General features: G+C 48.4%; 1 protein-coding gene and 1 pseudogene across 1 annotated transcript; one reads left to right on the forward strand and one right to left on the reverse strand.

The window, feature by feature from the left end:
• Window positions 1–243: 243 nt before the first annotated feature.
• On the reverse strand, window positions 244–23,813 carry LOC145715113 (integrin beta-3-like). Its single transcript, XM_081794706.1, has 9 exons — window positions 23,727–23,813; window positions 23,212–23,301; window positions 22,369–22,508; window positions 20,490–20,914; window positions 14,327–14,549; window positions 13,062–13,162; window positions 10,526–10,645; window positions 4,694–4,860; window positions 244–3,360 (listed from the first exon to the last, which is right to left on the reverse strand). The coding sequence occupies exons 1-9, from the start codon at window positions 23,799–23,801 to the stop codon at window positions 3,295–3,297; spliced, it is 1,407 nt and encodes a 468-aa protein (XP_081650832.1). The 5' UTR covers window positions 23,802–23,813; the 3' UTR covers window positions 244–3,294.
• Window positions 11,442–11,596, forward strand: LOC144615208 (U2 spliceosomal RNA; annotated as a pseudogene).
• Window positions 23,814–24,221: the final 408 nt, after the last annotated feature.

Consider the following 24,221-nt stretch of genomic DNA (forward strand, 5'->3'; position numbering starts at 1 on the left):
AAAAGACAAAAAACTCCAACTCTTAGAACAGCAATAACCTACTCAGTTTGAAAACATTATGAAAGTCTAAAGAAACGCTCTGGGTTCTGGAGTAAACTTCAGTCCCCGTGGTGGTCATCATTTGGTTACATTTGGAAACAGGCTTGTTCTAAAATAATCATTTTTGAGGCGATGACATTTACTCTTTTCACCCAAAGAAAACAGAAATAACAACACAGGAAGAACTGGGCAGCCTTAGGTCAATTCTTTTTGGAAAGCACATTTAATTTACTGTTGCACAATTCAAACAGAGGGGGTGGTTAGGAAGTCAGGAAGGCACTTAAGTCATTTCAACCAGGAATACCTAACAAAGAGAGGGATCTTGAAATCATGGATGGTCTAGGAATATCTGAGAGAGAAAGAAGGGATTCGTTATGTGACAACTTGTCAGGAGCATCCCAAGCTTCCCATTACTATCCACACACCCTGAGACTGAACATACATTCTCTCCAGATGAGCTGAGCACAAATAAATAACTTCTTTGGGCTGTGCTGATACCAAAATACTATTTAGATGTTCACCCTACGTGATGCCCAAACTGACTGCCATTTGCTGTCTTGCGAACGCAGCTACAGGTTCTCCCCGCATACAAAGAGTATTGGTCTTTTTTTTTTTTTAATCTTTATTTATTTTTGAGAGAGCGTGAACAGAGAAGGAACAGAGAGAGAGGGAGACACAGAATCCGAAGCAGGCTCCAGGCTCTGAGCTGTCAGCACAGAGACTGATGTGGGGCTGGAACTCACGAAATGTGAGTTCATGACCTCAGCCAAAGTCAAACACCCAACTGAACCACCCGGCGCCTTTTTAAAGCCTAGGAGTCTCTTTCCAGAAGCTCAAAGAGTCCTACTGATTTTTTCATCCTTTAAATATATGTTCTTCCTCCTTTGATATAGTGTCTTCATATAAACCATCTTATCTAAAGAAAAGGTCCAACTACTGCTTTAATGGACTCTTGTCTCAGTAGCCAAAGGGTATAGTTAGGTTCTAAACTTCTGGGATTCATTATCGACCCTCCCCTCCCCCATTTACCCCTCTACTGTACTACCATCCCTTTCAGTAAAGAGTAATCCATGGGTGAGACAAGGCTCAGTCATTTGCCCTACTCCTAATTCCAAGGCTTATTCTCAGTGTTAACACACGAATACAGAATACACATTTCAGCTACTTCTTAATGGATTCCTCTCCCTTATATGTGGATGCAAACGTGTGCAAAGTGAGCTAAGGAATAATAAACTAAGTGGAGCTTAAGTGCTACATTAGGAAATGTGACTGCTAACAAACATTGGAGAAGGGGCTCTAAGAGAGGACAGAATGAGGCTTTTTCATTGAGAAAGGTGATGTGGAATGACATCTGCTCTTGCAAAAGCTGGTCTCTCAGATCTCCCAACTTAACAAAAAAAGTAGTATCAACATCTCATGGAATCTTGACTGTATGTCTGATGCCACAGTAAATCCCAGCATCTCAGATTATCAATATTGATAGACACCTTCCAGACTGGCTGGTCCAAACTATCATTTTTCAAACTAGAAAACTGAGCCCCGAAGGGAAGGAAGAGAGGCTTGCCTTAATTAAGGGTAAAACTTCCTCAGCTGCAACAATGAGGCCAGGACTTACATTTTCTGATCGTCAGACCACAGATCGTCTATAGCTCTTTCCTTTTTCTTGATGAATGGGGGGTGAGGGTGGTTGTTAATGTTTAGACCAATGTGAACACCAAGGAAGCAACTGCTAGGAGAAAAGAACCACTTGTACCCCTCCTGCTCAGAATGGCCCAGCATGCCCGTGGGGCCATCCCCACAGGCTCCCAGGATGAGAGAGCCCCTACAGATCCAGCAAATGGGCAGCAACTCCCTATGAATGATGCCAAGTGGGAGGGTCTGTATCCATCCCAAGTCTATGTGGGGTTGTTTGTTTGTTTTTAAATATGCTCCTTCCTCCTCAAATAAAACTACAAAATATAATGCAAATGTGTTTCTGTACATGTTCCTTTAGATTAAGCAAGCCTCATCATGGTTTCAGGTGACCCAATGAGAAAAATAAAATAAAATTGCACTTGTGGCCTCTCAGATTAAAGACTGAGTTAAAATGAGGTTGCCCAGCCCGTAGGAGAATAGGCCACACACGCTGATACAACTGGCCCATCATTCTAAATGTGGCACATATGCCCAGCAGACTCAGAGACCCATGGGAATGATTCCTTCACAAGACAGCCAAGAGGTAGATAAGTGCAATCAGCCCCATGGATGGATGTAGCACACAGAAGCACCAGATTGGGTGTAGGGGCGGGGGGGTGCCTTGGACAAGGGGCAGAGGGCCTGAAGGGTGGGGCCAGATCTCTGGCTCTCATCACAGCACTCTCCCTGGGAGGAAAAGCGTCCGGTCATGAAAGAAATTCCCAGTATGTAGCAAATGTCTACAGCAGTGAGAGTGTAGACGTAGCAGGTAAAGAGGTGATGCTGGTCTAAGGGTAACACGCGTCCTCCAATCGAACTTCTAGGGTGGGGTGCCAAGGAGACAAATGTGAAGGGTGATGATTATGAACTGGGGGACTCTGGCACATTCATCCAGGCCATGCATGACCCCTGAGTGGCCTTCCCATCCTCACTCCCAACAGAATTGCTGGCAAGGGCTCCCCTTGTGAGAGAACCATACTGGATTGAGGGGACAGCAAAAGACATAGGCAACTCCGATGGCTGCTCTTGCTTCTGATTTCTCCGTCAGCCTGAGGGAAGGCAAAGGAGATCAAAGTCCAGATGACACGACAAGGCTGCGGAGCCCAGCATTTGCTATCAGAGCTGCTGAGCGTCGGACCCAAGAACCGTCAACTCAAGGCAGAGTCAAGGCCCCTTCCTCTGGAACGAGAGGCTCAGCCCTGCCCTTCTCTTCGGGAGAAATGGCCGGAAAAGGAAAGCTGGCTTCTCAGTGAGGTAATGAACAGTACCTGCTCAGCTACGTGGGTCACCCTAAGGTTAAGCAGGAAGGATCCCTGAAGGAGGCATTCTGCGGACAAAGGCTGAGGAGCTCCACGTGTCTGGACACACCTCAAGTTTTAAATTACACACTCCCCCACATGCAGCACACTCACGCGCACACACGCACAGAGACCCACACCTCCACATACTGACATTCTTGTAACCCACCCCACTCCCAGCCCCCGATCCTGCCCCACGGATTTCGTTCCCTGTAAACATGACAGCAGATGTGTCCACAATTCTGGGACAGCCTGACAGTGAACTGAGGATGACTGCTTGTCATTAAGTGCCCCGGTAGGTGATGTTGGTGAAGGTGGATGTGGCCTCTTTATACAGTGGGTTGTTGGCCTGCGGAGAGAACAGAAATGTGTCTTACAGTGAATTCCTCAATTGTTCCCTGCCCTCAATGATTACATTTCGCCTGAAGAGTTTACCCAAGACACCTTTCTCCGGGCTACACCATCCATGAATCGCTTAGTGCTCATTGTAACCCCATATTCGCTCCTGAGATGGGAGTGGGTAGGAAATAAGAGGAGAGAGAAAGTGGAATGCCATTGTGCTGCTGTTTCGAAGGGGTTGAATTCAACCCATTACTTTTTGGTGATCCCCAAACACCTCAGTACCACTTGTAGCCAGTATCTATTTCCTGCTTCTCTCCTGAACTCTCTCTTTTGCCCTTCTCCAATTTTTTTTTTCTTTTGTTGTGACTATGCTGGCGGATGCGGGCAGAGACGAGAAATGTAGCAGGTGGTAGCTGAAACAGAGAGGATAGCTTTCACTCAAAATAATTTTAATTTGTTCTCATCTCATCCTTCCAAGCGCTACCCACTGTCATGTTAGCAGGAAAAAATAAGACCCTCACTGGGTTGCCCAAATTATTTTCTAACAAAAAGTGATAAATCCCATAAGATCTGGCCGTCTTTAGGAGTCCCATTTCAAGAAATACAACACATTCTCATGTGCCGCTGAGATTCCAGATTTCTACACTGTACGAACAGAAACATCTCAAGTTTCTTGGGACCCTTGAGTACCAAGGCCTGAGGTGACCATCAAATGAGAACAAACTTTCAGCCTCCCGCTAGACATTCATGGACTCAAACAGCCATTTTGGAAGGTCCAGAAAAAAAAGTCAGAATGTGGAAGATGAGCCAAAGGAGAACAGAGCAAAATTAAGTATATAGAAAGTTCTCAATAGATGCTTGATTGAATGCAATCAGAATAAATTGCAGAGAGGATATGTTTTAAGAGGCTGGCCCAAAGAGTCATTTCTATCATAACTTGATTCTCTCCCACAATTGGGCAAGCTGTTGAACGTCTCTGTGCTCAGTTTTCTTATCTACAAACTGGCAATAATAACGTTCCCCACCCCCCATCATTTGTCCTGTCTTCCTCAATTAGAGAATATGTTTCCTTTTGATTATGTCAGTGTCCAGAGCAGAGCTGGGCCCTACCTGTACTCAGTCAGTTCTCACCTATGGGACCTATGGTCACTGTGTGGCAGTGAGAGACTCAGGTGGTTTTCAGGAATAATAAAGACAACAGGACCATCTCCCAATTTCCACAACAGAGACTAACTGGGAAATTATGGTGCTGGCTGAACCTGGCTCCCCTAAGTACCTACTATTTCCAGTTGAGGCTCTCAAACCAATGACTTAAGAAAATGCCCAGCCCCGACTCTTACTGTGTCCCATTTTGCTCTGGCTCGCTCTTCCTCAAATTTAGCAAACTCCTTCCGGTCATGGATGGTGATGAGGAGCTTCCAGATGAGCAGAGTAGCAAGGCCGATGAGCAAAATGGCCCCCATCACTGAGAGTAGGACCACCAGGATGTCAGGACCCTTGGGACACTCTGTCAGGAGAGAGCACAGAGCAGGGACGTTGTAAAGGCAACCTGACCAAGTAAGAAATTACTAGAAATCTCTCTGAGGGAAACAGGGCTTACAAAATAAATCAAAATTTTTAAAGGGGGGGGGGGAGCACCAATATTTAAGACAGCAATAATCTGTCCTGAGTAGTTTAAGTTAGAGGTCATAAGCAGGTCACCCCCGGTAGAATCTAACCTACTCAAGTGTTTATTAAAAAGTTGATTTTATGTTAACTCTACTGGATTTAAAACAAAAGCTTGATTAAATTTTTATTTTGTTGGCAGCATGGAATAATCAGGAGATTATCCCCCTAAAACTTCAGATTCTTCTTCTTCCCTTTAAAAACATGAATAAATAGAGGCGCCTGGGTGGCTCAGTCGGTTGAGCGTCTGACTTCGGCTCAGGTCATGATCTCACACTTTGTGGGTTCGAGCCCCGCATCAGGCTCTGTGCTGACTGCTTGCTCAGAGCCTGGAGCCTGCTTCAGATTCTGTGTCTCCTTCTCTCTCTGCCCCTCCCCTGCTCACGCTTTGTCTCACTCTGTTTCTCAAAAATAAATAAAAGTAAAAAAAAATTTTTTAAACATAAATAAAAAGGTCTGGAAACACTGCACCCACAGGGCAGCTCTGGTTAGATGTGAGTAGCTGCTGTCCCCTTTAGATGGGACACATTTTCTAGTTTGCCAGACTTGTCACCACCCTCTTTTCTCCACTAAACAGAGGCAACATGTTAACTTGTCATGGAGGCTGTGCTACTGTGGGTTCTGGAGCTAGACCGCCAGGGTTCGAATCCTGGCTGACAACTTACTTTGCTATGTGACCTTTGATAAACTATTTAACCTTTCTGGGTGTCTGTTTCCTATCTCTCCATGTTTAAAATGGAGAAAGTAATAGCACTGAATTCCAAAACTTATGAAGCATAGTTAAGTTAAATATATACTTTTAAAAATTGTTTTTAACGTTTATTTATTTTTGAGAGAGACAGAGCATGTATGGGGGAGGGGCAGAGAGACAGGGAGACACAGAATCCGAAGCAGGCTCCGGACTCCGAGCTGCCAGCACAGAGCCCAACGCGGGGCTCGATCTCACGAACTGTGAGATCATGACCTGAGCTGAAGTCGAACACCCACTGCGCCACCCAGGCACCCCAACTTATTTATTTTTTTAAGGATTATTTCTTTTTTAGAGAGAGAGAGAGAGAGAGAGTGCGCATGAGTGGGGGAGGAGCAGAGAGAGAGGGAGACACAGAATTTGAAGCAGGATCCAGGCTCTGAGCTGTCAGCACAGAGCCCAATAGGGGCTTGAACCCACGAACTGCAAGGTCGTGAGCTGAGCTGAAGTAGGACGCCTAACCAACTGAGCCACCCAGGCATCGGGCTCCATGCTGATCATGAAGCCTGCTTGGGACTCTCTCTCCCTCTCTCTCTGCCCCTCTCCCCAACTCGTGCATGCTCTCTCTCTCTCTCTCTCTCTCTCTCTCTCTCCTCCCACAAAATAAATATTTAAAAAAAAAGAAACCTGTAAAAATAAACAAATAAGTTAAATATATTTAAAGAACTCAGAACACTGCCTAGCACAGACTCAGTGCTCAATAACTATCAGCTACCATTATTACTCGTGTTCTTGTTACACCTGTTTTCACTAATTTATTTACCTAGCTCCTTAGGCATTTGTATTTGTTTCTCTGGTTTGGATATGTACATCTCTGAGGGCTGGGAACCTAATGTCCTTGTTAGCACAGAGACCAGGAAGCCTGCCAACCCAGACAATATTTTGGGTTCCTTCCCAAAATATTTCGTCATCTTTAATCCTAACCCTATTGAAAGCCGACTTCCTGTTCAACCCTAGTCAACAACCAACACAGACAGAGGTGCATCACCCCTCTGAAGACCAAGCTGACTGTGCTCTGCAGAGCTCTGCTTCCCATAAACCACAGGTGTCTGATGGGTGACCTCACTCCAGTAACTTCTCAGGTGTTATGTAATTAGGTGTTTGAATATACGGGTATTGATGGGTCTGGAGAGGTGGTCATGCCTACTTTCCACACTGTCTCCCACCTTCTTCTCTAAACATACACCCTATGCTCACCACACATGACCCAAAAACAACCACCGATGCAGACCCAAGCTGGCTATTTCCCAAGCTACCAAATTATAACCTGTCTATAATTAAAGGAGCATCTGGAGAGAGGCTGTGAGGTTCCAGTGTCTGAGTTCCCAGGAGTGAAGGGCACCAGCTCTTCCGGGAACAACAATTATGAATTCTTGGGAAGAGAGGGCTGACCCTCAAACCTCAGAGTGAAATCTCTTCAATTCTGCATGTCAGTATGGGCAGGACAAGTAGAATGTCAAGAGGTCTTCAGGCAAAAACATCTATTAAGCATTTGTCCTGAAAGGAGTAGATGGCAGGATTCCCGGAAGAAGATGATGAGATCAGCTAGTCTCTAGAGAGCTCTCTCAGCCACGGTGATGAGGACCCATCGTGGAGACCCAAGGTCAGGAAAGACTGGGCAGGGCTGGCAGGTTTGACAAAAGCACAGGAAATCCAGTTAAACTTGAATTTCAGATAAACAATAATTTTTCAGCCTAAGTAGGTACTAAATGTTGAATGGGACATATTGTATTCGACGAGGCAACTCTATCTGGGAGTGATAAGGACCCAGCTCAGCGGAGCCCACTCCACATAGTAGGCTGAACACCACCCAGTCAAGGCCAAGCCCTTTGGCAGTGCTGTCTCTACTGCCTTGCAGTGGCCCAGCCCTTCAGGGAGACCATCCGCAAAGGCATGAGTTGGGGAAGAGAATGAGAATAATCCCCTCCTATGCTCTGGGACCTCAGATGACACATTCTGCACAAAGCCAGAACCCCTGAAAATAGTTGGGGGCGGTAGGTGAGAAGAGAGGTCAAATTCAGAATTCCAGGGCAACAAGATAGGGAATATGGGTCTGGGGTCCCATCTCCTCATGTGGAGGATGGAATCTACATCAGAAAAGCTACTCCACCCCCCACCCTGGGGGGTTATTTGTACCAGCTCAGGTTATCACCATCTTTCTGCCCCATAATTCCAAGTAGTGGATTCCATCTAAGAATATCAAGCCAAAAGATTTTGGTGTTACAGCAGAAGCACCTGCAAGGATTGTTATAGCAGAGATGAAGTAACGTTAAACCCCAAAGCAAGAACGTACTGCCCTTCAAAAATGAGAAAGCACAAAGGTGCAAATAGGGCGGGTGTGGAAAAATCCATGAAACGTGTTAACACAGGTGGGCGGGAAAGTGTGAGGGGTCATGGCCAAATAATCCACATGTGCTCCCCCACAGATACATACCCAGACTCTGCCCTCTCCCCTTCCCATGTCAGCTTTCCCTTGAGTCGCTAAATAAAATTAAGGTCATACCCTTTCCTTTACCTTCCTTCTCCCTTCTGAAGGGTGAGAGCCCTGGGAAAGGCAGGTGAACAATATCACGGTAGGGGGCGCCATGCTCTCCGGTACCCATGCAGCCAGCAACACCCTGGCTGACCCGGATGTAGTAGAGCTTCTTTCCACTGTCACCCGCTTCCTTCTCCAAGCAGCCAAAGTTCTCCGAGCAGGTTATCAACATGTATGCAAGCCTGCCTGTCAACTCGAATAATCAGTCCTAGTAACTCATTCAAAACCCGTTTACTAAGTATCTTCTCTGTAGATGACTGAGCCAAGTATGGAGATATAACGATAGATAAGACAGATGGTTCGTGTGTTCGTGGGGCACGTGATCTACTGAGGGAGATGGGTGATTAAAGAAGCAAGTTAATGGTGGAATGAAGGCCCATCTAAGGGAAACACAGCTGCTCTGGGACTCAAACAGGAGCACCCAACCGAATCAGAAGAAAGGATGATGGAGGAGGTCTGAGAAGGCTCACTAGGGGAAGTGATGTGTCCAAAGCAGAGGCACTCAAATATTGGGGCGTCTCACAACTGCCAGGAGCACTATTCAAGAACACAGAGGCTGGGGACACCTGGGTGGCTCAGTCGGTTAAGTGTCTGACTTTGGCTCAGGTCATGATCTCACAGTTCATGGGTTCGAGCCCTGCGTTGGGCTCAGAGCCTGGAGCCTGCTTCGGATTCTGTGTCTCCCTCTCCCTCTGCCCCTCCCATCTTTCTCTCGACTCGTGCTCCATCTTTCTCTCAAAAAATGAATGAACATTTAAAAATGTAATAAAAAATCAAATAAAAAGAACATAGAGGCTCATGGAAGCAGCATGGGGCTCAGGACTCTCGATTTTTTAGCAAGGGGAACATAGAAAAGTTGGAGACCCACTTTCCTAAAGCAGGGGCCAGCAAGCTATTGTCTGGGAGCCAAATGTGGCTTGCCACCTGTCTTTCTAAATATACTTAGGCTTGTGCATTAAATATAGACTATGGCTGCCTTCCTGTTACAATGGCAGAGTAGTCATGGCAGAGACCACAAGGCCCACAAAGCCTAAAATATTTATTTTGAGACAGAGAAAGCACGAGTGGGTGAGGGGCAGAGAGAGAGAGAGAGAGAGAGAGAGAGAATCCCAAGCAGGCTCCACACTGTCAGTGCGGAGCACAATGTGGGGCTCAAACCGATGAACCATGAGATCATGACCTGAGCTGAAATCAGGAGTCACACACCTAACCAACTGAGCCGCCCAGGTGCCGCCAAAGCCTAAAATATTTAACCCCTGGCCCTGAACAGAAAGTGTTTGCTGGACCCTGGTCTGAAGGAGGATTTGAAGAAATTTCTACAGCTGTAGGAATCAACTGACGAGCAACCAACTGACTTAGTCTCTGCCTTCAGACATTGTTCCTTCACTCATAGAAGCTCCTGTCTACCCCCCGCCTTGGCACAGCCCTTGTCCCTCAGCAGTATCACTATCAATTTACATGTCCCTCTCCCCCTGGCCTGTGAGTGCCACATCTGCTTGATTTATTGTTATATTCCCAGCACCTAGTCTACTGGCTGATATACAATAAGTACTCGAAAATATTTTCTAGTGATTCATCGCTTCGTCTGTTGTGTAAGAGAAAGGAAGGAGACGGGGGTGGTAAGGGGAAGAGAGCTAATCTACTACACTGGATGGCGACAAACCTGTGGTTGGTCTGTGTATGACGGATGAGCTCCTCCTGCTTCCAGAAGGCTGTGAGAGCAAGCACTATCTTTTCAGTGCTCAGAACACCTTGGCTTGGTGCCTCAAAGCCAGTACTGTGTCTCATGGTGACCCTGGTAAGGTCAACACCTCAAAGCATCAGGCCTTCCTCTGAAGCAGCGAACAGGTTGCCCTTGGCAACCACCTGACCTTAAGTGGAGCGGATGCTGAAGAGTCCCAGACTTTAAATTCCTCACTTCTTAATACTGTCACCTCAAAAAAATGCCAGGATGTATTTTGTCCCTTCGTGGGATCCATATCTACCTTCTTCCTTTCCTTACTCACCTTCTTTTTCTGCCTCCTCAATTAGCAAGTCACTTTCTCACAAAGATTGGTATTTAAATATCTCCCACCCCCAGATGACAGGCCCTAACTTACCACTTGTAAGGTAGTCTTAACTTGGCTGTTCTGTGTAAGAGGCGTAATGGGTGGAAATTGCTGCCTAACGTGGCTCTCCCTCTCCCTATAGGTGCAGTGTCAGGGGCCCTGGCGGTTCACGTACCTGGCTCCTCTACCACATAGAGAATGGACTTTCCACTGGAGTCTTCATAGTACTGGAATCTGACAACACAGTCATCTTCATTCTTGTACGTGCAGTTCACTGCATCCTTGCCAGTATCCTCTGAGGAAGGGGAAAATATGGGAGAGTGAAAAACAAGGCAATTCCTGGAAGACGGGGCCATCCCCAAACCCCAGTCATGGGACTTCTGAGAAAGTATGCAACAGGAAACCCTATGCCTGACATTAGGCAAGATGCCTAGACTTGAGATGGCTGTTGTGCCTGGCAATTGCCTCTAGATGACCCTCGCTGCTGAATTTTGTCCCTCCCAGACCCTTTTTGGTTCGTATTCCTTCCCTTGGAAGGGACATGACAGAACACATGACACAGTGTGATTCAAAGCCTGGCTCTACCACCTGTCAGCTGCGTAATATTGGGGAAGTTACTTGACCTCATTGGCTCTTTCTTCATCTATGAAAGGAAAAGGATAACCCACCTCACAACACTGGTAGAGAACTAAATGATGTCAAGTGAACAGTACCTAATAGAGAAGGGTGTTCCCTTCCCTCTCTTTCCTTTCCCTCCTGGCTCAACTATTCTCAATAGTTTGTTGGCAAAGCCCTTACATTTCTTCCGTTTCTGCGTCTGATCCAGTGTTCCTCTCCAGAGCCAGCCTCTCTTCTCTGACTCCCATCACTTTTTTGTAGGCTTCACCCCTTCTAATTCTGAAGCCTCTTATTCTGACAGGGAAACTATAGGTGCCCCTCTATCATTTGCACCACGTCCTATAGTGATGCAACCAGACAGGTAAAACTGACACACGATGATGTTAAGCAAATGCACCAAGATCACAACACAAGTACGTGATGGAACAGAACTAAAACAGGAGTCTCAGAGCACACCAGACTTGAACTCAATGATTGTTTCTCGGCCTTTTGGCTAAGATCAAGTGTAGTATCAGACTTGAACTCAATGAGCCGCCCGAAAACTAGTGGTATAAGAGTACAGTGGAAAGAGTAAGGATTTCCAGATTCATTCTAAGCTTAACTTGTTCGGGCAAGTTATGTAGCTTTCCTGAGATTCAGTTTCCTCATCTGCAAAATGAAGATAACAACAGTACCACAGTTCTACTCTACTAGGTGGCTGAGAAAAAGACAAGATCATGTGTATGAAAAGATACTTGCCTAACTTTTATAAGTTACACAATTCCATACAAACAAGCATTTATCTTTATGATTATCATGGCACGGGGGTGGGGGTAAGAGAAATACTTTCAACTAACCTGAGATTCCCCTCTGGTCTAGGTAATAAAAACATCTCACATCTCTCTCAGCAGTCTTGCCCGCCTGAGCTAATCACAGCATACCGATTCTCCTCAGGAGGAAAAGCCGTCTCTTCAAACTCAATCCCCAAATCATGCCCCTCACCACCCCCCCCCACCAGCCCCACTTCTGATATTAGCCAAAGGATCCAGAGAGCTGACCCTTTTCTGTAACACCCCAAGCCAGAAGCCGACTGACTGGCTGTGTCTCACTGTGGCTCTCACTGAAAACATGTTTCCTGCCTTCGTGAGAGACAGCTATCTCAGGAGAGATTGCCATCTCCCTAGACCAACCAATGCCTAGCTGACCCAGATAACATCAGATGTGCTGACAGCAACAAAGATTATCCCCTTTTTGGTCAAGGTGAAATTCAAACTACAGGGGCGCCTGGGTGGCGCAGTCGGTTAAGCGTCCGACTTCAGCCAGGTCACGATCTCACGGTCCGTGAGTTCGAGCCCTGCGTCAGGCTCTGGGCTGATGGCTCAGAGCCTGGAGCCTGTTTCCGATTCTGTGTCTCCCTCTCTCTCTGTCCCTCCCCCGTTCATGCTCTGTCTCTCTCTGTCCCAAAAAATAAATAAACGTTGAAAAAAAAAAAAATTAAAAAAAAAAAAAAAAAAAAAAAAGAAATTCAAACTACAATGACTGCAGGCAAGAGTTTTGCTCACCACTGTATTTTTATCTGTCTTATTCTAGGAAGGGCTCCAGAGAGCCAAAAAAGGCTACAGCATTATGATTTTAGCTAAAATCCATAAGGGTGAAGGTTTCCCTCCAAACCAGCAGAGCAGTATGCCTGGGCATTGCTGAACACTCTCAGTTAAGTAAACTCAGTAAATGGTTACTAGCCTCCTAAACTGACATCACCTAGCCTAGGTTTCTTCATCCGTAAAATGGGATGCATTGTCTTCCTCTCCCTGGGGAGGTCAAGTTAGGGTTGATTTCTACATACTTTAAAAGTTATCTGTAGGGTCTTGCTGAGTCTGTGGGTGCCGGGAAGCAGCAGAATGGGGAGGGACTGTGGAACAAATTAGCAGAGGGCACAAGAGGACTCAGGGAAGCTGGCCTTTATTAAGTGCCTAGTGTGCATCAGGTCTGTACAACATGCCTTTGAGGCAGGGATTACTCTTCCATTTTACTGATGAGACATAGACACGTTTTGGGATCAACTGAAAACTTCAGCAGCCGCATATGTGCACAATTCTAAGACATGCTGAGCTTACTGAGCTCCTTCACAGGCTCAATCTCATCACGACAGTAACGGCTGCAGGTATTTTCTTTATGTAGGTCTCCTCGGTCAAATTTCTTACACTCCACACACTTCCTAAAAGAGAGACGACACAGAGATTAAGACAAGGGAGGAGAGGGACGCCTGGGTGGCTCAGTCAGTTAAGCATCCGACTTCGGCTCAGGTCATGATCTCGCCGTCTTCGAGTTCGAGCCCTGTGAGTTTGAGCCCTGCGTCAGGCTCTGCGCTGACAGCTCAGAGTCTGGAGTCTGTTTGAGATTCTATGTGTCCCTCTCTCTGCCCCTCCCCAATTGCACTCTGTCTCTCTCTCTCTCTCTCAAAAATAAAGAAACAAAAAAGACGAGAGAGGAGCAAACCTACGTGTGTGTCAGTCCAGCTCTGACATCCACACACCAGAAAGCTGCCCCACCTTGGAAAACAAACACCGAAACAAAAACCCCTGTAAGACAATTCTGGGGGACCCAGAGGGTCGGGTCTGGAGTTCAGGGGTGGGAGTTCCTCCTCACCCAGAGGCAGAGCCTGGCAGGCAGAAGGCCCCAGTCCCCTCATTAAACTTCTTCATGTCCCATCCGAGAGTGTGACAGGAGGTAAGGCGTGTGCCACTTCGAGGAGCCTTAAAGGCAGAACCGGTCATGTAATCTGGGGACCCAGCACAAAAGAAGATGTCAGGCCCCTTGTTCAAAAATCCCTAAGCATTACAAGACAGTGCCAGCAGAGCGGTAAACCAAGCATGGGGCCCTTCTAAGCACAGGGCTCTGTACAAATGCACAGGTTGCATGCCTATGAGCCCAGCCCTGCTGAAAGTGGCAAGAGAAATGGCAGGAGCTTCCCCTGACCCCAGATGAGTGGAGTTTGTACTAGCGAACATCTCCTGTTTCACAGAATCCTTCATAACTCCAGCCCAACTCTCCCACACGATCGGAACATGAGAACGTTCCCCAGAAGTTCCCTGGTTTAGCCTTCCTCCCAACTCAGGGATTCAGGATGCCATCCCAGGAGAGGGGTTTCTCCAACTGGAGTCCAGCGGGTGCTACTTTGGCCCCTGCATGGTTGGCTCTCCCTCCCTCTTTGCCCAAACTTTTCCGTGGGAAGAGGAAAGCTAGCCTCTTAGCTGCAGCGGACGCCTCCTCCTGAAGCTTTGGTGAGTAAGAACCTGGAGGGTTGGGGATTCTAGCCTGGGGGACCCCCTCCCTCCTTCTAGCACCCGACTGGCTCCAACTCACTTCTCTGCCCACTCACTTCTTAAAGGTGCAGGCGTCAGGGCAGGTGGGGCACTTCTCACAGGTGTCCCCGTAGGAGCCGGGCTGGATGCACTTGCAGCTGCCGCACTTACACTCGCCCCGGCCGCTGCACAGCAGCCCGTTGCTGGACATGCAGGTGTCGGTGCGCGTGGTACAGTTGCAGTAGAAGCCGGTCCAGTCGGAGTCACACAGACAGTCCCCACAGCTGCACTGGCCGTGACCTGAAAGCACACAGCCCGAGGGGGCGGGCAGCAGGTGAGGGGCCCCAACCCGTGGCTCAGCCTGCTCTCCAGCTTTACCCTCATCCACCCTCCTCCCACGGCCACTCATTAACACCCCACGGAAGCGTCACCACCTTCTATCCTTCTAGCCTCATGCTGCTAGCTCTGCCTTGACGCCCTTTCGTCCTGTGATCGCTACCAAACTCCCACTTACCTTTCGAAGCTCAACTCAAAAGTTCCTTCCCCTCCATAACTTTTTCTGACCTCCCCGGAGCAAATTGTCTACTACGTGTTCTCCCAGCACTTACATATGCCTCTATTTTAACCCTCATGACCAGCCCATTTGCTTGCCTATCTGTTTCTCTTTCTAGATTTTGAGCTCCACAGTGAGAGAGGACATATCAATTTGTCCGTCGGCAGGGATTAGCGTAACGTCTGAAATACAGTAGGCATGCAATTAATGTTTCTTTATCCATTTATGCAACAAATATTTATTGAGCTCACACTGGGCACTGGAGATTCGGCAGTGAATGAGACAGGAAAGGTCCCTATTACCGTGGAGCTTGTGTCCTAGTTAAGTTCCTGGGTAGGGTGCCTGGTGGCTCAGTTGGTTAAGCATCTGACTCTTGATTTCAGCTCAGGTCATGATCTCACGGTTTGGTTAGTGAGGTCAAGCCCTGCATCAGGCTCTGGGCTGACAGCCTGGAGCCTGCTTGGGATTCTCTCTCTCCCTCTCTCTCTCTCACACACAAAATAAGTAAATAAACATTAAAAAAGAAAAAAAAATCCTGGGAACCACACACACATTCACCAGCATGTGCCCTGTGTTGTATCATCACAGTACTGCAGAGAGCCATCAGCCCTAGTAGGAAAGACCTACTCACTTTACTGCATGAATGTAGGAATGGGAAAGAGAGATTGGGGTAGGGGGTAGATTGGTTAAATGCAGGTGTTAACTCTCAGTGCTACATCCCCCTAATCACTTAACAAGGCTTGAAAACTTGGCTCTCCCAAACTCAGAAGAAAGGGTGACTCATTCTCAAGGATTCCGAATCAGGAAGAAGTGGATGAATAATAAAAATCTGACTGTTAATCAGAGGAAAGGCAGGGAGCCAAGGGGAAGTAACCTCAACGGGTCTCAAAATCATGTCACTGTGTGAGCGGATGGGCCCCAAGATGGTGGAGGAGAGCGAGGTGCATAGGCTCAAACAGACACTAGCTGGCATCTTCTGCTCCCCAGGGACCCCAGTGGGTCTGACTAGAGGCCCTTGGTCAATGAGTCTCTCTGCCAGTGATCCTAGCACCATCCTCTATTCAAGACTCAGACACACCTTTGCTGCCTTGGAAAGAGATGTCTGCTTCTTTCTGGATGGCAAACATAAGGTCAGCTGCCCCAGCTCCAAATATCTGGAGAGTAGAGCCCGCTCCACCCGGAGGCAAAGGGAATGGTCTTGTGTAACCTTTGTCCACCAGTCATTGGCCCAGGTCTGAGGGCAAGACAGCTCCTGTCAGCTGAAGATAATTCCAAGGAAGGGGCAGCTGTGAGCCATTATCAGCAGCCCTAACAGCAGCTGGGGGGGCCCCACAGTGTCTACTACAAGCAGCTTTCAGTGATGGCTCCCGAACAGGGAAAGGCAGACGCCACAGAGGTCTGGCAGCACCCGGAGGCCTCCGCCTCCTCAGAAACCCTTGTCCCATAGTGTTTCCTTTGTGAGGCCAAACAAAGTAACCTTTGAGAAGATGGTCTGCCAGGCCAGCCACGGAGCGAGGCTGGAAGTAGAGTGGCGGGCCGGAGCCGGCAGGCCGAGCCCGAGCCCTGGCAGGGTCAGCCCTCAGAAGGAAGCTACAGTGCGGTAATGTCACAGGACTGGCATCCCTCCAGCAAAAGGGTGGCTGAGCCTGGGTTCACAGCAAAGTCAGAGGAGGAGGGTGAGAAATGAAGAGAGAGTGTAAGAAAGAGGAGGGAAATAGAAAAGAAGGCAGCAGGGGAGGGGTGGAGATGAGGGAGGGGGAGGGGTAAGGGAGGAGCAAGTATTTTAGGTCAGAGGGAATGACCTCTCCCTATAGAGCGTGACTCCCAGGCCGATGTCAGCCCCACTCCTCCCTGCCTTATGAGCCGACCCTTTGTCTGACATCCTACTTCCTCCATGAAGCCACCCAGGCCTCCTCTGTTCACACTGGGTCTCTCTCCAGGAGACTCCTATAACATTCCCCAGGGACAACTCACTTCTTTTCTTTAATTTTTTAAAAATGTTTTATTTATTTTTGAGAGACAGAGTGAGAGTGGGTGGAGGGGCAGAGAGAGGGGAAGACACAGAATCGGAAGCAGGCTCCAGGCTCTGAGCTGTCAACACAGAGCCCAACGCGGGGCTCAAACTCACAAACCACGAGATCATGACCTGAGCCGAAGTTGGACGCTTAACCAACTGAGCCACCGAGGCGCCCCAAGGACGCCTCACTTCTAAGATCTGGCACGTTCTGCCTCATGTTGTGAATTATCCTCAGGTAAGTTAATTAAGGGCAAAACTGTCTTATTCATGCCTCCCTATCCCACAACACTACAGCACAGAACCTGGCTCAGGGGTGTCTGATCAATCTATGCTCATGGATGTCCCTCGGGGAGAAGGATGAGTCCCTCGGGGAGTCCCTCGGGGAGAAGGATGCACTCCCTGATGTTTCCGAAGGAAGTGCTGATAACAGATGACCACAAAAGACCATGCCTCCAGCGGGGAGGGGGAAGGCCAGAGGCTGGGGAAATGGCTAAGTCATAGCATGCCCCCCTCGTGAGCCACTGCTTGCAGCAAAGAACAGACCAGGCCAGCAGCCCAGGGAAGAGACAATGGTGAACTGGTCTACAAACTGAGTGGTCAGGAATCACGCATGCCCCCTGTTCACCCGTGTGGACTGAGCGCCTGGCACAGAACAGGTGCTCAATAAGTGTGTGTCCCTGAGCATCCGTCACTGGGGAGTGTGACGGCAGCACCACAGGATCCAGACCTGCAGCCAGTAGGCACACAACACCCGGGCTGGCAGTGGGGGAGGGAGGCCTCTGAGCTGCTGCCTGGGGTTCCCTCCTGAATTGGGTGGAGCGCATTGCTGACGAGCTGTGCTTGCACCAGTGAGAGGCAGGAAGCAGGCTGCTGAACCCGATGGCTTTGTTTCGCAGCATCGGTGGGGCCAGCAGCTGAAGGAAACACACTCTGCCCGCGGTCCCTCCCACCCTGCCTCATACCAGACCAGGAACCAGGAGGCTTGGAGGACAAGTGGCCCTCCCTCTGTCCCTGGTGCCCCCAAGGGGCTATCTGTAGGCCTCACGTAGGACAACCCTCTTCCCCTCAGCCCCACCCTACTCCCCGTGGTCTCCCACATCAAACTTACCATTCCTTTTGGTACTCTGAATATGATGTAAGTACTATTCACTAGTAAAATGAGCTGAAATGCCTCCCTCGCCCTCTAATTCAAACTGCTGTTGGGGGGTCCGTGCCTGATCTCTTTCTCCCCTAATCTCCCTGCTACCATTTTTTTCCAATCTCTGTCAAATTTTGCTGACATGAATAAAGGAAACAATGTTGTAGATAATAAAAAGAAGTCTTTTTTATGTGACTTGGGCATGTTTTAGAATGACATAGATTTATGGGGCACCTGGGTGGCTCAGTCAGTTAAGCCTCCGACTTCAGCTCAGGTCATGATCTTAAGGTTTGTGAGTTCGAGCCCCATGTCGGGCTCTGTGCTGACAGCTTAGAACCTGGAGCCCACTTCGGATTCTGTGTCTCCCTCTCTCTCTCTCTCTCTGCCCCTCCCTCACTCATGCTCTGTCTCTGTCTCTCTCTCTCTCTCTCTCTCTCTCTCTCTCAAGAATAAATAAACATTAAAAAAAATTTTTTAAGTTTTTTTAGAATCAAATTGTTTTTTTAACATTTCTTATTGAGAGACAGAGACAGAGCATGGGCACAGGAGGAGCAAAGAGAGAGGGAGACACAGAATCTGAAGCAGGCTCCAGGCTCTGAGCAGTCAGCACAGAGCCTGACGCAGGGCTGAAACTCACAAACTGCAAGATCATGACCCGAGCTGAAGTAGGATGCTTAACCAACTGAGCCACCAGGTGCCCCCTTTTTAATTTTTTTTTAAAAGAATGACATAGATTTACCTTTCTAATCAAGTTTTCATATACATATATATATATACATATATATATATACATATATATATATATAAATTTTAAAGTTTATTTATTTGAGAGAGAGAGCGAGCTCAAGCAGGAGAGGGGCAGAGAGAGAGGGAGAGAGAATCCTAAGCAAGCTCCACAGTGTCAGGGAGGAGCCCATCGTGGGGCTTAAACTCACAAACCCTGAGATTGTGACCTGAGCCGAAATCAAGAGTCAGTTAACCATCTGAACCACACTGGCAGCCCTTTCTAATCAAGCTTTCTTAAAGGCAGATGTTAAAGTGAACATCTGGTTGGATTAGTTCGGCTCCTTTAAGCCCCATTGCAAAGGAAGCCAATCTCCGCCATAGATTTGATCACCAAAGAAGCCAATTATAATCTGTGTTAATTAACCACACAATACACCCATAAACCAATCCTAAACAACTTGCAAATGTCTTTGATCTCTCTGTCACAAGAGGAATCAAGCCTCAGAGACCATAATCCAGCGAAAACCTATCCCCAGTGCCCCAGGAACTACTCAGGCTGCCTAGTTGCCTCTGCAAGTATTGTCAGCACATACAGACGACATTCACATTAGTTCCACTTGGTCTAGCTGGGGAAGTAGCCTAGGAGCAGTCTTTAGGGCAAGGAAAGACCAGGTTGAGATTTTCCGTGGGCCTCAAGACTTTACTGAATTTTGTAATGAGAAGGACAAAAAGTATCCTGCAGGTAGAAGGAGCCAAAATCGTAACCCCCAGTTTGCAGGCTGGGCCTCTCAATGGCAATCCTTTCCCATGTCTGTGCTGTCCAGCATGCCACGAGCCACGTGGAGCTCCTGAGCAACAGAGGAAATGAATTTTTCATTTTTCATTTATTTTTTACATTTTTTTAAGTTCATTTGAGAGAGAGGAAAAAAAAAAAAACCTCCAATGGGGGAGGGGCAGAGAGAGAGAGAGAATCCCAAGCGGGCTCTATGCAGTCAACACCCTGGCAGTGCAGTCAGAGCTTTAACCTACTGAGCCACCCAAGCGCCCCTCATTTTTCATTTAACTTAAATTTATTTAAATTTTATTTAAGTTATAATTCAATGTGACTAATTTACAAATAAATAGCCACACGGGGCTACTATATCTGACAGCACAGATCTAGAATCCAAAACGTTATAGTGCCAATAGCGATAACAAAATAGTGCCAGCATGTAAAAAGAGCTTATGATTTTCCACTCATTGTTCCGAGTGTATTGGCTGTTAAACGTGCTCCATTGCCTTGCTTTTTTACTATTTTCCAAGTCTTGTCATGAAAAGACAAATTCATGTAAAATAATTACTACCAACTTTACTACGCATTCTGATACCATGCAGTTTCCGAATCTGTAACTACTAAAAATCTAATTACCAGCAGCCAGAGATTTTTTTTTTTAACCTAAAAAGGGAGTTGTTCCGCATCCTTGAAATGATCAAGAGCCAGTGATTTAAAGTATTAGCAGGATGGCAGGTGGAAGAAAAGAAAATAACGGTCTTCACCTTCAGGCTCCCCCACTCGTTCCCATGCTCCAGGAGAGCAGAGGCTCCCTTCCGCTGTGTACCCCAGGAGCAAGGACGCGGGGAGCAGAGCGGAATTACAGAGAACCTCCTTCCTGTCTTCTGCCGTTGGAGTGGAAGGACCATCCACGCGGCTCTGCCTGCTGGGCCTTCCTGTGCCCACCTAAGCCCCGGCCTAAGTTTCCAGAGGCTGTGGATGTGCGAGCGAGCGTGCGCGGGTACAGGGGCGGGAGGGTGTGCAGTTTCACTCACCTGAGCACATCTCCCCCTTATAGCGGACGCAGGAGAAGTCATCACACTCGCAGTACTTGCCCGTGATCTTGCCAAAGTCACTGCTGTGGCAGACGCACTGGCCACACAGGCACTCGCCCCGCTGGCTGCAGGCGGGCTGGCCCTCCCGGGGGCTGCACTCTTCCTGCTGCGAGGGGCGGTAGTCCTCTTCGGAGCACTCGCACTGGGACCCCAGCCACCCGGGCCCGCAGCGGCACACCCCACACTCAAAGGTCCCGTTGCCATTGTTGCAGCGGCGGCTGTAAGGCTCAGCATGGGCCTGGCACGCACAGTCACAGTCGAAGGTGACCTGAACGGTGAGGCTGTCTTTGAAGCCTACAGGCTTGATGGTGAAGGACTTCTCCCTCTCCTGCGGGCAGCCTCGCACCTTGGCCTCAATGCTGAAGCTCACCTGGGTGGAAAGGAAGACCGCATTCAAACACAGGCGCACCCTGTTATCACTCCAGCCCTGGAGGGAAAGAAGCCCCGCCCTGCCCCGCCCTGCCCCGCCCTGCCCTGCCCGGGAATATCCAAACTGGGTGTCTCATCCCCCAGCAACCTGGAGTTCCTCAGCCTCCAAATGACCAAGGTCTGCAAAGCAAAAAGAAAAGCCTGGGGACAGTTGTCCAGTTGTATCTGGTTGGGTGCACAGACATAATTTACAGTCAGGAGAGAGGTTGGTTTTGGTTTTTTTTATATATATATCTATTTTTTGGGAGACTGCAAGTGGGGGAAGGGCAGAGAGAAGGACAGAGGATCTGAAGCAGGCTCTGCGCTGACAGACTGACAGCAGTGAGCCTGAGGTGGGGCTCGAACTCACGAACTACAAGATTATGACCTGAGCTGAAGTTGGATGCTCAACCAACTGAGCCACCCAGGTGCCCCTGGATATGTGTGTGTGTGTGTGTGTGTGTGTGTGTGTGTGTGTGTTTTAATTCCACCTGTGAAATAAGCCAGCTCAAGCGGAACAGAACCTGTGATCTTATAAAAATTCTTCTCTGGCCAATGAAGCCAGCTGGACTGATTATACACAAGGTCAGTCAGCCAGACACACAAAGCACTATATGGCACCACACGATGCCACACAGTGACCAAAGGCTCAGGATCTACTGTTTAATTTCCATATAGTACATCATCACTTGTGCAGTCAAACACCTTTCCGGCCAATATTTCTTAGACAGGATATGTGCACATGTTCTAGAATATAGATAGGTGTACGGACAGATGGATGGACCTAGATACAGAAATGATAGAGATACAGGTGATACCGGTGATAGAGATATAGCTATCCCCCTTTCTGCTTCCCTCCCTCTTCACCAACCCCTCCCCCCATCGGCAGAAGCAGAAGAGAACCAGTAAGGAAAGAAAGCCATAGAGGCCACAGAGGGACCTGAGAGGCAAAATGAACATTTGCGTTCTGGAAGTCTATGACAGTGGGTATTTGGTATTTTTGCCTGTTCCATTTGCTGTTGAATCTCCAGCAGCGAATGATGCCTGGCACAAAGTTGGCGCTCAGCAACTATCGGTAGATGTGACTGCCATTTCACATTGTAGAGGAAAGACAGGTATTACCTTAGGGGAGGCTGGAGACTGGGCCAAAGGTAAGAAATATTTTCATTTGCAATCAGCTGTGCATAAACAAACAGAGGTAAGCTAAACGCAAGTTTTTTAAAGATCTCCACGTAGCGGAGAAGTTTAGACAACAGGAGTCAGAGGAAAAGGTTGGCAGCTCCGTTATATCCAACTTGTAATGACCTTCGGGAAGAAGGTGCAGGGGAGGAATGGAAGGGTGCCCACAGACGCTCAGGGGCAAAGGCCAGGGCCAGAGCTGAAGCTTCAGCCCCTGCCCAGCCCAGCCCACCTCACCGTGTCTCCAATCTTGAGTCCGACACAAGACTTGAGCCCAGGGATGACCTCGTTGTTGAGACAGGTGGCGTTGAAGGATAGAGACAGCTCCTCGGGGAGGTCCCGCACTTCCAGCTCTACTTTAGAGCGGATTTTCTGAGCAGAAAGGGGGCAAAAGAAGGTTAAGGAGATGAGCTGAGAGGAAGTAGACAGGAACCAATTCCACCCCAAGTAAAATACCAGGTGGCCATGGACTCACCGCGGCAGTGCTGGGTGCTGGGGTTTGCTTAGAAGCTGCCAGAGGAGAGCATCCTTAGGAGCCTATTTCTTACAATATTTCCTGCCCAAGGTCTGCTCCTCTCTCTCTCTCTGTGCCCCCTGGTGTCTAGTTGAATCTGGGTAAAATCTAAACCAGCCACACCCTCCTGCAAGCCTCAGAGACATGCAAAAAGGGAGGGCTAGCACTGGTCACCTTGGATAGTAGCTTTTTTTACCTAATTTTTAACCAACCTCATCTTCCCCTTGGCTCAGCTCCCTCTTCTCTCTATTGTTGGAGCCCTATCCCTCACCCTGTCCTTCCTCATCACCACCCCCAACCTCTCTTTCCTTTCCACCTTCTCTAAGCTCTTCCACCCACTGCTCCTGACACTCCCTGGCAATTCTTTCTGAGCCATTTCCCTCTCAGAAGGCTGCATTCCTCCCAGTGCTGGCCACCAGCCAGCCTCTAGAAGAATAAGAGGAAGGCAGTGAAGGCTGCATCGTGGACTCACATCCAGGACTCCAAAATCTGCGTTCCCTCCTGGGGAATGCCGAGTGAGGTGGATTCTTAGCAGACCCAACCCCAGTGCGAGACACTTACCCCATAAGCATCAACAATGAGCTGAAGGACGTTGCTGGAATTGGCAGACAGAACCCCCACTGTCGTCCCTGGGATGAGCTCGCTATAGTTCTAGAAGGTAAGACAGAGAGATGTACAAGGCTGACTAAATGAAGAGGGTGATCTCAAAAGCCCTCCCCAAATCAGAATGAGGGTCTTGAAACGAAGATTGAGGGAAGGATGGGATATTTTACTTGTCACTTCCAGGAACAAACCTAGCAGTTTTGCAGCCCTGAGAAAAATTATAAAGAACTTCTCACACCCCTCTCCCCCAATAAATTACTCCCCTCCAGCACCACAAACACCAACACACCCATCCCGTGAGGTTCAAGGTTGGAGGAGAGAGACCATAAAAAGGAGCCATTTGCCCCTGGGAATAGGCTGGAGGAGGGGCTTTCCTGGTTGGGAAGCATGGCCCGTGCTAGTGTGCCTGGGTTCCCAGAGACGGCTCCACCCAATACAGACCCCACTCCCGAAATCCCTGAAGGCACAGTCACCTGGTAGAGACTGACTACATTTTCCGTTACAGCAAAGATCAAATTGATGTTTTTCTGGGATAGCTTCTCGGTCATCAGCCCCAGAGAGGGATACTCCTGTAAAATGGGAGGATGTGGAAGTCAGTTAAGAATTCACCTGAATTCTACACCTTAGAACTTGGCTGATTTGGGCTGTGGCCCAGACGGTGGTGGTGCTGAAACCTTTTCACGCCATGATCAGTGTGAGGCAATGGACTAAGTGGCAACGCAAACCCAGTTGTGAACTCCAGGGACAGATGAAGAGGCAAAGGCTGGTCAAAGCCAAGCATCTCAGGGCACCTGGCTGGCTCAGTTGGTTGAGTGTCTGACTCTTGATTTTGGCTTAGGTCATGATCTCACAGTTCATGAGACTGATCCCCGCATCAGGCTCTGCACTGACAGCGTGGAGCCTACTTGGGATTCTCGCTCCCTCCCTCCCTCTCTGCCCCTCCCTGCACACTGCGTGTGCTCTCTCTT

Source organism: Panthera onca, assembly GCF_046562875.1.
Source record: "Panthera onca isolate mPanOnc1 chromosome E1 unlocalized genomic scaffold, mPanOnc1 haplotype 2 h2.Chr16_ul_1, whole genome shotgun sequence".
Taxonomy (NCBI): domain Eukaryota; kingdom Metazoa; phylum Chordata; class Mammalia; order Carnivora; family Felidae; genus Panthera; species Panthera onca.

What these genes read in the sequence shown, in the direction of transcription:
- LOC145715113 (XM_081794706.1), bottom strand. Translation starts at nt 23,801, where the DNA reads ATGACCGAGAAGCTATCCCAGAAAAACATCAATTTGATCTTTGCTGTA. An exon ending in AAGATTGGAGACACGGTGAG is followed by an intron (nt 20,915 to 22,368) that starts GTGGGCTGGGCT and finishes CACCCAGGTGAG; the next exon opens with CTTCAGCATTGAGGCCAAGG. An exon ending in TGAGCCTGTGAAGGAGCTCA is followed by an intron (nt 10,646 to 13,061) that starts GTAAGCTCAGCA and finishes CCCCTTCCTCAG; the next exon opens with AGGATACTGGCAAGGATGCA.